Raw genomic sequence first — 13,927 nt, forward strand, 5'->3', positions numbered from 1 at the left:
ATGGAAGGCATATATTCGACCCACGGAACCTTCCTCTGTAAGAACAACTATGAACAGGACTGTAGTACATCCAGGATCCTAAATCAAAAATTACAATTGTAATACAAAAAATAGGACATCATTGTTACTGAAAGAAAACTATCTATAAGAATAAATGTTTATTCATGTTATCTTAAATTAAATCTAGCTTGATGTAATTTATAATTCTTGTTTTTATTATTATTTTCACTAGAGGTCATGCCAGTAGAATAACATGTGATCAAATCATTGTTTCTCTAGCGTATGGTTTGTAATGTAACTCAGCTTTTCTTGTATATTTGTGTATGCTCAAGATGATGATCTTGATATGAAGATCGAAACGTCGGGATAATAAAAAGAGTTAGTTATAACACGGTTATAAAATCCATAATTTCGAAAATGAATGCTGATCACCGTGTAACATTAAAAGAAAGGCCTATAGACAATGCTATTTCAATCACTAACACATTATACAGACTTAAACACTAATAAAACAAAATTAACTTGACAAAATTAATTTCTTAAGGTCGTACTTAAGAAATTAAAGTAGTGCTTACAAAAAATTATGCGGAGAGACATTTCGGTGTAGAATATGTCCACCACAAACTATAATGCATCTTTCAGAGCAAGGATAAGACCTTGTTTGTTTTTCAGAGGAGAATTTCGAGCTGCAACGGGTGTCCAAATTTTGTTCCAAACTTGTTCTATGGTTGATATCTGGGGAGCTTGCTAACCACTCTACTCGATTAATACTCAGTCTTCAGAAGTATTTTCACTGGTCGTGTACGATGTGGTGTGGCATTAACATCCATAAAAAAGAATCCATATTCTATAGCACGAAGGAACAGTCTAACATGACGTTGAAGAATTTCATTGTCATGTTCTTTACCAGTCATAGTCCCTTTTTCCAGCACTTGCAGCTACGTGCGTCCGTTAAACATAATGCCTCCCCACACCATGATCATAACCCCAGCATTGCCATATTTATTCCTTTCAAGAACTTTCTCCCGATGGTAAGCAGTACCACTTTCCTGCCAGATCAAGTGTCGTCTAGAATCGGAAGATAGTCTAAAATGATTCTAAACCATAAAGAGTATATTAGTCTATTGGTCTTGCCCAATTTTTATTGATTGCGTCAAGACTTCTGCGACAAGTAGGCCTTGTCACAAAAGTCTTGACACAGTTTGTTGAGATATTCTCTTCTGAATTCTCTGTCTATGAATGGACATGACTTGCTCTTTTCTTTTTACGCATGAGTAGTTTTTGTCTTTCCTCCGATTCTAGACGACACTTGAAGTGGTACTGATTAAGATCTCAAGAATGGAGAGAGGCATTATGCTTAATGGCAGCACTGAGCTACAAGTATTGAAAAAAGAGACTATGACTGGTGAACGATATTGCAACTAAGTTCTTCAACGTCATGTTCAACTGTTCCGTAGTTCTGTAGGCGAAGAATTCATTTTTAATGGTTGGCATTTCTACACCATATCGTAAACGAGCAGTGGAGATGCTTCTAGAGATCGAGTATATTAATCAAATTGAGTGGCCAATATGCTCCCCTGGTCTCAACCCAATAGAACACGTTTGGGGCGCAATAGGTTGGTGCATGGGAATTTGCTGCTTGAAATTCACCTGCATAAAAAAAAAGGCCTTATCCTTGCTCTGAAGAAAGAGTGGGCCAGTTTACTTCAAGAACTTCTGAGTCACGTGGTGCTAAGGAGCTGCATTGCACTTTGGGGTGGACACATTACACACTGAAATGTCTCTCCGCATAGTATTCTTTAAACACTATGCATTAATTCATTTACTTCGTCATTAGAAATTTTCTATCTTTTGCCAAAAACGTATTGCAATTTAATTTGGACAAAATTTATAACACATTTTTGTATAATATAATCTATTACTAAGAAAATCGGCTTAAGCCTTTTATTCCTTTATTGGAAGTAGATGAGGCCGTTTTATCCCTATTTATCTTTTGGAGAGTGAGTGGGCAGTTCAATCTCCACTGGTTGTCAATCAAAGATAGGTGGCATAAGGCTATCACTAATTAAGTGGCAAGAAATGAAGAGACGGCTAACAAGTGTCTCCATCTGGTGGTTCTGAATTACACAATATATTTAATATTGCTCAGAAAAAAGTTCTTCTAGTCGGCGATTAGAATTGGTAATATTTATATTACCGTGGTAATATAAATATTATCAAAGCTAATGCACCCACAGCTGGCAGAAGTGAAGAAGTTGCAGTGTTTTATGACCACTCAAAAAACTCACTATTAAAAACCTAACAATTAAACATGAGATAAACATAGTGATGGGCGATTTTAATGCAAAAGAAGGGGGATGATGGAGAAATTGGTGGAGAACATGGCTTAGGTAGCAGAAATGAACCAAGGGATCGCCTCGTCTAATTCTGTCAAAAGAAGATCTAACAATAGCAAACACCTGGTTTAAAATTTCGCAAGAAGACTTTGTTGTACACTTTGAAATCGCCTCAGAATAGCAGACATAACATTGTCAGAAATGAAATTGACATATATACATACATACTGATAAATAAAAGTATCCACAGTAGTATAAAGAGTGCAAAGACTTATCCTGGAGCCGATATCATATCAGATCACGGTCCCATAGTTGCAGAAATAAGCAATAAATTAAAATCAGTCAAAAAAATAAAAGAAGAAAAAGAAAATCAATGTAGAAAAACTAAAAGATCCGAAGATAAATAAAAGAGCCAAGACACAAATTAACTTGCGATTACAATAGATTAACGTAGAAGAAAGTGAAAGAGTGGAATCTCTTTGGAATAGTTTAAAGAATGATATTGTTACAACAAACATTGAAGGAGTAGGTTATGTGAATAATGTAAAACAACAGGAATGGATAGCAAATAAGATTCTTTCTCTTACTGATAGACGAAGAATGTACAAAAAACAGACCTAGCCAAATATAGAGAAACACATAATATCATCAAGATGAAAATAAAATAAGCAAAGGAAAATTGGAAGAAAAATTTCATACCGAGATTGAACTGCTTCAGAAGAAACATGACCATTTCAATGTGTATAAGAAAATCAATGAAATTTTTGGAAAACTCAGAAAAAAGCAAACAGTGTCTCTAAGAGATGAAAGTGGAAAAATAGTTCTTGAAGAAAAGAATAAAGCATAGATTTGGATAAAATGTATAACATAACTCTTCAATGATACTAGACAGAAGCCTATAAATATAAAAGATAACATTCAACGACCAGCAATCCTGAAATGACAAATAGAGAATGCTAGAAGATCAGGTAAAACGGAAAAGCTAGTGGACCATATGGTGCGTAAACATAATTTTTAAAATTAATAAAACAAGATAACATCAAACTTCTTGAAAAACTGTTCAATAAAATATATAAAAGTGGCGAATTTTTACGAGATTGGCTCAAATCTAGATTAGTCTAATGAGCGAAACATTAAAAATATTTTTGAAAGTGATTCCGAATCGCATCTGCAGAAAATGTGAAGAAACGCAGTTTTGCATTCGGAATAGTTTTGGTACTAGAGAGGCAATTTTATATGTCCAAATATTAATTCAAAAATGCACAGAAAAACAGAAAACTGTCTTTATATGTTTCATAGACTTCGAAAAAGCTTTTGAGAAAGTCAGACATACTAACTTAATGGAAGTCCTTCAACAAATAGGACCAGACGAAAAAGACATAAGACATTAATAAGAAATCTGTATTGGAATCAACCAGCTACCATTAAATTAGACGACATTACCACCAGTGATATTAACATCAAAATAGGTGTGAGACAGGGATGCATGCTCTCACCACTCTTGTTTAGCATATACTCAAATGTAATCTTTAAAAAGGCAATGGAAGAATAATTATGATATGCAGATGACACAGTGATAATTACAGACAACATCACGAATCTCCAAAAACTCATTAACAGAGTATACATGGAAAGCCAAAGAATGGAAACAAATATAAACATCAAGACGAAATACATTGTCATAAGCAAACATCCAACCTCATCAATGAAACTGACACTCAATGGGAAAAATATCGATCAAGTGTCAAGATATAAATATTTTGGTCGCTGGCTTAATGAAAGGTAGGACCCTGTATTAGATATACGAGGATGGTCTGTAAGGATCTTGGCCTCAACTATAGATGGCAACACTATCAGCAAGATTTTTTTTCTTTCTAAGTTGGTACATCTGTCGTAAGCATCCATGTGAAATTGTTAATCATTCTATCAAATAGTTTGTTTTATACAGCTGTCTGAAGCAAAAGCGTTGTCTATATTCCTTGAAATGGATAAAATTGAGTATCATGCTGTTATAAAATTCTTTGTAAAAGAAGGTTTAATGCCAAAAGAAATTCATTCGAAGTTCATAAACGTTTATGTGCACTTTTCTCCTTCGTTTTCCAATTAAGAAATGGGCTGCCGAGTTTAAACGTGGCCGTACCAGCCTTGAAGATCATTCACGTGTAGGACATACAAAAAGTTCACACCAGAAATCATTGATCAAGTGCACAGTATGGTATTGGATGACCGGCGAGTCAAAGTGTGTGAAATTTCTGAGACTATAAGCATTTCAAAAGAACGTGTAGAATATATTTTGAATTGTATATGAAAAACTTTGCGTAATATGGGTGCCGCGCTGTTTGTTCACAGCAGATCCAAAACGCACTGGCAAGAAAATCTCTGAACAGTGCTTGGAGCGTTTTAACGAGAATAAAACTGATTTTGTGCGTCGATTTATTACTATTATTGAGACTTGGATTCACTATTACACACCAGAATCGAAATAGCACTTAGAACTGTGGACAGTAGCAGATTGTTAAGCGCAAGAGAAAAAGCAGTCAGTTTCATCAGCAGGAAAGGTCATGGCATCGGTGTTTTGGGATGCTAAAGGCATTTTGTTTATTAATTATCTTGAAAAGGATAAAGCAATAACCGGCAAGATAGACGAAAAATTCGTGAGAAAAGACCCGGTTTGCAGAAGAAAATATCATCTTTCATCAGGACAATGCACCTGCCAACAAAGTGTTTTGGCAATGGGAATATTAAGGGATCTGCACTATGAATTGTTGGAACACCCACCCTATTCCTGAGATTTTGCTCCTCTGACTTCTATCTCTACCCAAAACTAAAATTCTTCCTCACTGGTGTCAGCGATTTTCTTTGAATCAAGAGGTGATTGCAGCTGTAGAGGGGTATTTTGCAGAACTTATTGAGAACCACTGCAGGGTTGGGATAATGGCGCTGGAGCATCGTTTGAATAAATTTATTAGTCTTAGGGAGATTATGTAGAAAAATATAAATAAATTCGAAATTATAAATTAGTTTTTTCATTGTTTTATAGGCCGAGAACCTTTCAGAACACCCTCGTAAAGACAAGGATTGAAGTTGCGCGGCAGTTCTTCATGAAATTGAGAACATTATCCTGCAATAGAGATCTAAACATAGAAGTCAGATGTCTAATTCTAAAATGCTACGTATGATCCATTCTGCTCTATGGAGTTGAGATATTGACATTGAAGGCAACAAGCATCAAGTGAATTGAATCCGTTGAGATGTCGTTATATAGACAAATTATAAAGATATCATGGACAGAAAAAATTAACAAGTGAGATGTCTTAAAATCCATTGGCAAAGCCAAAGATCTCATAGAAACAATGAAAGAAAACAAAACATCATATCATGATCACATGAGAGACTACAAATATCAACTTCTACAAACCATTTTGCTAGGAAGAATTGATGGCAAAGGAGTTAGAGGAAGAAAAAATCTATCTTTGTTTGGCAACATCAAAACATGGGCAGGAAAGAGCAGCGTTCAACTGTTCAGATCAACACAAAAACGCAGGTTGTTCGCCAAGATGGTCGCTGACCTTTGATAGAAGATGACCATAAGAAAAAGGACACTTTTATGTTCTACCAGTTATCATTGGCACAACATAAAATCAAGACAACATAGAAAAACGAAACTGCCAAAATTCTCCTAGACTTCAGAATGCAGGCGAGTTGACCTTTAGCCAGCTTGATAAAAAGAACCAAGAAGATATTTTTGTGATGATGTCATTACTGCATATTATGCTGTCAGTAATCCAAACTTAATAGTTAGCGTATCCGCTTTCAAGCCAAAAGATTGCGGGTACGAATCCCTCCGTGGGCATGGATGTTTGTGATTGTCTGCGAAAATACTAGTGTTGGTGTTATTTAGTATATGGCTTTTGTGTAGATGATGAATTTCGCTGTGTTTGGTGGAGACGGAGGTTGTAGAGTATGTTCCCACCCTCAATAAGGCTTTGGACTCCTTATAGGTGTCACGTAATAATAATAATAATAATAATAATAATAATAATAATAATAATAATAATAATAATAATAATAATAATAATAATAATAATAATAATAGACCACAAAAGACTTGACATCACGTTATTGAACTTTATAAGTTTGAATTACTGAAGCATAATATCCATTAACGACATCATGAACAACAACAAGAAATATCTTGGAAAAGTTAAAAAATAAATAAATAATCGCGATTTGTGAATCGAAGTTGTTCAGTAGTGTCTTGAATAGAAGGTCCTCCCAAATGTGAACATCATTTCAGATGGCATAACTCAGTGGAAGTGGCGTGTGCCTCTCATTGCTAGATTGCCAGAAGGAAGTGCGTCTCAAGTTGTATTTTAATCTCCGACTAGAGGAACTTTTATTAACATTTTATTTGACTTGTTCCCGAGTTAGTAAATCTCTGTCACGGGAATGTAAGTTTATCCCTCCCGGAAACTCGGGTTGCTCCTCCGTAAACTCAAGAAAATAAACTCGACCGTAGCACTCACAGTTTTTCAGACAGTAAAACATAGTGTTAGTATTAGGGACCACGAGATGGCCGCACTTATCAACCTAATCTCCTCACCTGCACCGTGTATAATTAGTGATATTCTTGGGTAAGCTATTTCTGATTAGCTACCAATGGAGATTAAACTTCCTTCTCACTCTCCAAAAAGTTAGATACGGATAAAACAGGCTCTCCTACTTCCTATAGGGGAATAAAAGGCATCAGCCAATTTTTTTTGTTATTATTTCTTTGGTCAGGGCACACAAGATGACAGCGGGTGTCTACCATATTCTCTTCACTGGATGCTATTTAATATCATTGATATCATAGTTTTGGCCAACTATTTATGATTTGCTGAAAGTGTAGCTTGATTGCATCTCGGTCGTCTAGAAGTCAGATAGGGCTAAAACTGCATTTCCTACTCCCTGTGGGGTATTCAAGCCGTTACTGACATTAGCTGGTAAAATATAAAAATTTTATATTCTTGGGCAGAATCTTAATGGCACTATATCCCAGCCTAATTACTGCGAATGGTATCTTGTTTTGACTGCTTCAGTTTTGGGAATAATAATAGCAATGATTTAGGTGCCTGCTTAGCCATCTGGGATTATCAGTAGATCAAATGTTTAAAGACTACTTTATAACCTGTTTGATGCTAAATTTAGGTAATTCCATTGTATGACGTTTGTGGCGCTGCTGTCGAGAGAAGCTAGAAAACACATGACAATTAGCTGGTTGTCATAGGGGTGTTTCATTCGTGATGTTTGTAGATGAAGCTATTGATTAGGCAGGTTTATGTAGTATCTTCATAACAAAGATAGTTTCACCATGACTGTTCCAAAAAAGTTAGTCGATAAGTGCCCTTTAATAAATGAGGAAGTTGAAATCCATGTTTCCTCTACTGATTATATCAGGCACCGAAAAACAGTAAAACAATATGTTGCTGTTTTGTGGGGACTTGCATTGTCTTTGCTTCTTTGCATTGCCTTTCTGTGGATTATGAATATTATTGCATTACCTAGGCCTCTATACAAAATTTTCTATTGCACTGTTGATTTAGAAGCTGATTTAGTAAATGAAACTGAAAAGATTTCTGTACAGGAACTCGGTTTCTGGAGCTTAGCGGCAGGTGCAAAGCATTTGGAGTATTCAAAGTTTAAGAGTAGACAAAATTCTATATGTTCGACTACACCAGATCTTAGTAAATTTGACTGCTATCCTGACCTTCCATCATCTGAACAACAATGTATACAGCGTCACTGTTGTTGGAAACCCTTAACTGATAATGTTTCTTATGAGAGAAGTATGGATCACTTTATTCTGGGCGTTCCATATTGTTATTATCCATCGGATTATCTGGGTTATAAGATAGAGTCAATTAAGCAAACACCAAAAGGATTGCAAGCAATCTTTCATCGTACTTTTCCATCTGGATTTCCAAATGATGTATTAAATCTGAATTTCAATGTCACCTTTTTAGATGACTACAGTTTACGAATTAGGGTAAGAACAGACTGGCATTTACTTTTTCGTACATACTTCCATGTCGGTTAATTTTTTCTAATATAATGTACCCTAGGACCCTAATTCATTATTAAGTTCATTTTTTAAATATGTCAGTAATTATAATTTTACCGGTATTTTCATTTTGAATTGAATCTCTCCCTTTATCAGTTGATATGTGAATATGAGTGAGTAGTAGTAGTTGGAGAATTTTACTAATCCAAGTTGTTTATATACTTCTTCATCACCACCCTCCACATTCCCTGGCCTATAGCAACTTCCAACTAAATATCTCATCCTGTCAATTTCTATGTTATACCACACTGCCTCATAACCATTGCCACTGTTTCCTTCTTTCATGTCTACTTTATGTAGACATAATTCCTGTGCTACACTACCTCTCTCTTCTTGTCTTTTCTATTCTTGCAAAAAATACTCTATCCTTCCATTGCAATTAGAATATCATCTTCATTCAACCATGTTTCACTTATTCCAATGTTTTCAAGCAAATAAACTCAATCAGTGAAACCATTTCATCTCCCTTATTTCTGATACTTTTGGCAATTGTAAGCAAACACAGCAATTCATTTTTAGGTCTATAACCAGTCCTATCCATTCCACTTGTTGGTTGTGATTTTCTCACCACACTTGCACAATCATTCTCAACTTCCCTATTCACATTGCAGTGTACTCCATCTTCATACATGCATTCACTTCTGCTTTTAGCATCCACTCTCCCCATACCATGTCTCCCTGTCCACTCGAGCCCCCCCCCTCCCATTTCCCTGTTCCTCTTTCATTCCTGTTTCCTTTCACACTACTACTGTTTCCACTGCCATGTCTCTTCAATACCACTGCCCTGATTTTTCACTTCATCTCTTACTTCTGATCTCTTGCATGTATCACATCCACCTAGCAACACTTTCTCCATTGCACTAATAACCAAAGCCATTCAAACGCAACCCATCATGCCTGTATAATTCCATTCTTCCCTCAAACATATGCCACACATCCACAAACTGTACTCCCTTCTTCTCGCACAGCTCCACTATCATATAATTCATGATTTTTGGCTCTCCGTCCCAATTCATCATTATCATATCTCAACAACACACTGACAACCTTTCCCCACTACATTGTTATCTTTTACTCTTCTCAATAACCACCTTATATTTGCCCTCACATGTCCCCTATTCCACTTAGATCATTTGTCCCCACAACCACCACTAATTCTCTTGCCTCCTTTCTTCCTCATGTCCAATGTCATAATTATCCTACTCATTCCCTCTCCCTCTTTACAAAATTCTGTAACTTATATTTTTTCAGTCTATCCCCATAGCCAACAACCCATATTATACATATAAATGTTATTTATCTTGGATTGTGTTGGGTAGATTGGAACTAAGGCAGAGAGTCCCATTGCTGATGCTTCTCTGTTAACTGTACATGTTCACTGGTGGTTTGCCTGTTTTGTGGGAAAAAAAAAAAATAGTTTTCAAGTTTGTTTGAAGGTTCTTTTGCATTCCAGATGATGCGATTGGAACTCGAATCTTTCCATCTGAAGGGCAAATAGTATAATGCCATCGTGGTTGTGGTGTGGAGATGCAGACATTCCCATTGGAACCTTCTTCTGTTAATGCCTGTTTGTGGTCTGAAGTTGGACACTTAGCAGGATATTAATAAACTAAAGAAATATCTTATGTATTTGGTTCATATGATGTGCGCTTATAAACTAAAAGGAATAACTGCCAACATTCAAATCTGCTTATGCACTTGCATGCTCTCTGAGGATATATATATATATATATATATATATATATATGGAAATGACACTGAGCAGAAAAGTTAGTGGTTAGAAATGATTTAGTTGGACAGTTTGACAGTGGTGAGTTTTTATGGTACCCACCATCATATACATGAAAGGATATTCAATCTATAGTTTACTAGTACTGTGAATGGCAGAAAGTTGAGAAGGATGAAATTTGTTAACATTGGATCAGAAGATTATGGATTGTATTATTTGGGAACTATTTGAAAGAGAAGAGACTATTTTTAAAAAGATAGCAGTAAAAAAAATAAGTAAAGAGGAGAAAAAGTGTTTTGCGAGTTTGAGTTGAACTGCGAAAGAGTGATGAATTCATCGCTGCTTGTGTTTTAACAGATTAGTTGACACTTACTGATGGCAAGTCTGAATATTGCCCATGGATGCATTTGTAAACAAAATGATCAGCAGAAATGAATGTGTTTGTTAAAAAGTAGAACAATTGGTGAATGATGGTCATTAATCAATATTATTCTCTCCCTTCTGTACCATGTCAGATATTTTTATGCATTTAAGGATACCACCCTAAATGTGATAACTGTATATTCAATTGGTTGGATGGATTTGTATAGCATTAATAGCTGTTCAGAGACAAATCTTTTCTTCTCCAGAGATTTGGTCGTTGTCAAAAGTAAGACCTGAAGAAAATGGTTATGTTTTGAATGGTTATGAGAGATGTATGGGAGTGCTAGAAGAGGAGAGAATGGAAACAGTAGGAGAGAGAGGTATGGGAATGCTTGAAGAGAGAATAGCAGTAGAGGAGAGGGAATGAGAGAGACCTATGGGAATGAGAGAAGAGGAGAGAATGGAAACAATAGGAGAGAGGGAATGGTAAGAGGTATAATGTATGGCGACTCAATGATCTGTGGTGTTCAAGATAGGATGCGTGAAGAGTGTTTGCCAAGAGGAACAATAGAAAGGGTGACTATGGCAATTAAGAGAGGTGAAAGGGTGGATGAGATGATTGTGATGGTAGGAACGAATGACTTGAGTGGTAATGTAAGTAGGACCGCAAGAGATATGAGATTTTTGCTCGAGACTGTACGGAAGAAGACAGAGAGAGGAAAAATAGTGTGCATGTTGCCTAGGTATAACGATGAGCTGAGCAGAAGAGCAGTGATATTGAATGGCATAATAGCGAGAATGTGCGACAAGAGAGGACTGGTATATGTGGATGCTTGGAGTGTGTTTGAGGAAAGAGAGGAATTGTATGCGAGAGACAGTTTACATTTGAATGAGGAAGGACGTAGGCATCTGGAGAGATTGCTGTTCTGAACGAGTCAGTGTGTCCCAGGGAGGATGATAGCAGAGGTGGCCTCTTGTGGGAATGGATACTTGGGAGAAGGGAGACGATGTCAGGTAACACTGAGCCCAGTGCAGTCTAGAAGGGATAATGCTGGGTATAGAAACAATGGCATTTATATGCTTTATACTAATGCCAGGAGTATCCAGAATAAGGGAGAGGAATTCGTGGTGCACATAGCATCAGCCTGGCCAAAAATTATTGCGATCACTGAGACGTGGTTGACAGAAGGGGATATAATAACAGGAATAGAAGTCGCTGGGTGTAGCATTATTCAGGATAGGAGGGGAAAGCGTGGTGGTGGTGGGGTACTGCTTATGATAAGTGATGGCCTATGTCCGCTAAGAGTGGAGGCTTTGGAAGGAAGTGAGACAAATGATTTTGAGAGCGTATGGTGTGAGGTAGAGGTAGGCAAGACAGGATATTTAGTAGGGTGTTGCTACAGATCCAGGAGCACAGAGGATGGGGACCAGGAGATGTTTAGACAGCTAAGTTTGGCAAGTGCAAGAAGAATGATTGTTATGGGAGATTTTAACTACAGTAGTATAAACTGGAGAGAGGAAGATGCATGTAGCAATAGGGGAATGGAATTTCTAGAATTCTTGAGGGACAAATGTCTTTGGCAACATGTAACAGAGGGAACAAGAGGTTCAAGAGTTTTAGATTCGGTTATAGCATCAGAAGAGTTGATAATAACTGAGTTGACATCTCTCTCTCACCAGTTGGAGAGAGTGACCATATGGTTTTGACTTGGAAAATGAATAGACATGCAGGAGTATCAAAGAGACGGGAACTTATGTGGAATTATAATGCAGGTGATTATAATAGTCTGAGACGTCAACTTCTGGAAGTTTCATGGAGGGAGGAATTGGAAGGCTGGGATATCATTAGTGCGTGGGAAATTGTGAAAGAATATTTGTTAGCAGCAATGGTAAGTTGTATACCACGAGTGAAGAAGAGGACACAATTTGGAGTAAAGTGGATGACAAACAATATTAAACAGGAATTGCATGCGAAAAAGAGGCTATGGAAGAGATATAAGGAGACAGGTGAAGAGAACATGCATGAAGAATATAAGACACAGGCCAGAAGAGTGACTAGTGTGGTAAGGAAAGCGAAACTGGAATATGAGAGGAGATTGGCCCTAAGATCCAAAGAAAATCTTAGGGAATTTTTTAGCTATGTGGCCAGTAGGAGGAGAAATGACTGTGGAAGAATGATATTGTGGGATAAAAATGGGAATAGAGTGACTGATGCAGAGGACATAGTGGAATTGTTCAATGAACACTTTATTGGAGTATTTCATCCTAGAGGAGTCGGTTTTAATGCTAGAGGGATAGAGCTGGTTCGAGGTTTAGAGGTACAGGAGGAGAGTGTGTTTCAGATACTGAGTACTCTGGATGTCAGTAAAGCTGTGGGACTGGATGGTATTTCACCATGAGTTTTGAGAGAATGTGCTAGGGAACTGACAGTGCCTTTAACCTGGCTATTCAATGAAAGTCTGGCTTCGGCAAAGGTGCCCATGGAATGGAAGGAAGGTAAGATAGTGCCATTGCATAAGGGTGGTAACAGATTGGATGTGTATAATTATAGAACAGTTTGTGTGTCATCAGTAGTTGTTAAGATCTTGGAGAAAGTAGTGAAGGACCGTATACAGCATTGGGCAGATGTTGGTAATGTTATCTGTGAGAGTCAACATGGATTTGTGGAAGGGTGCCCTTGTTTTAGCAATATGCTAGCCTTTTATAATAAAGTTACAAGAACATTAGATGAGGGAAAGGCATATACTGCAATTTTCTTAGACTTACCGAAGGCATTTGACAGGGTGCAATATGATAAGCTGATATTTAAGTTGCAGCACATGGGTCTGGATGTCAGATTGGTCAACTGGATTGGCTGTCTGATAGGTATCAGAGAGTTGTGTATGGTGGAGCAGTTTCAAGGATGCAGAGGATTACAAGTGGGGACCACAGGCCTCAGTACTAGGACCTATATTGTTTAACCTTTATATCAATGACATTGCAAGGGGATATTCAGTTGTTTGCGGATGATGCCAAGCTGGGAAGAATTATTAGTAATAGTGCAGATGTGGTAGCCCTGCAAGAGGATTTAAATAAGCTAGATAGGTGGGCAAGTGAATGGGGATGTCAATTTTATGCAGCAAAATGTAAGGTCTTGAGGTTTGGGAAACATCGATGGGATGCTGCATACTCTATGGGAGGAGTTATACTGGAGGAAGTAGGAGAGACGAGATCTGGGGATACAAAATGAGAAAGAGGAATACAACATTCCTCTTTCTCATTTGATAATTGATAGAAACCTGAAGTTTAGGGGACATATTGCAAAGGTGGTGAAGGTAACACAGTGGATTGCTACAATTATGAGGACACTGACCTGCAGAGATAAGAGGGTTATCATTCCGTTGTATAAGTCTGTGA

General features: G+C 37.1%; 1 protein-coding gene across 1 annotated transcript in view; it reads left to right on the plus strand.

The window, feature by feature from the left end:
* The first annotated feature begins 7,601 nt into the window (after positions 1 to 7,601).
* LOC150097205 (lysosomal alpha-glucosidase-like) overlaps positions 7,602 to 13,927 on the plus strand; it is a 228,191-nt gene continuing 221,865 nt past the window's right edge. Inside the window, exon 1 of the mRNA XM_090407621.1 lies at positions 7,602 to 8,364. Coding sequence (XP_090263747.1) covers positions 7,690 to 8,364 — 675 coding nt within the window. The 5' untranslated portion in view covers positions 7,602 to 7,689. The remainder of the gene's footprint in view (positions 8,365 to 13,927) is intronic.

This window comes from Typopeltis vanoorti, chromosome 17 (genome assembly GCF_054136105.1).
Source record: "Typopeltis vanoorti isolate ZY-2024b chromosome 17, IOZ_Tvanoo_1.0, whole genome shotgun sequence".
Lineage (NCBI taxonomy): Eukaryota > Metazoa > Arthropoda > Arachnida > Uropygi > Thelyphonidae > Typopeltis > Typopeltis vanoorti.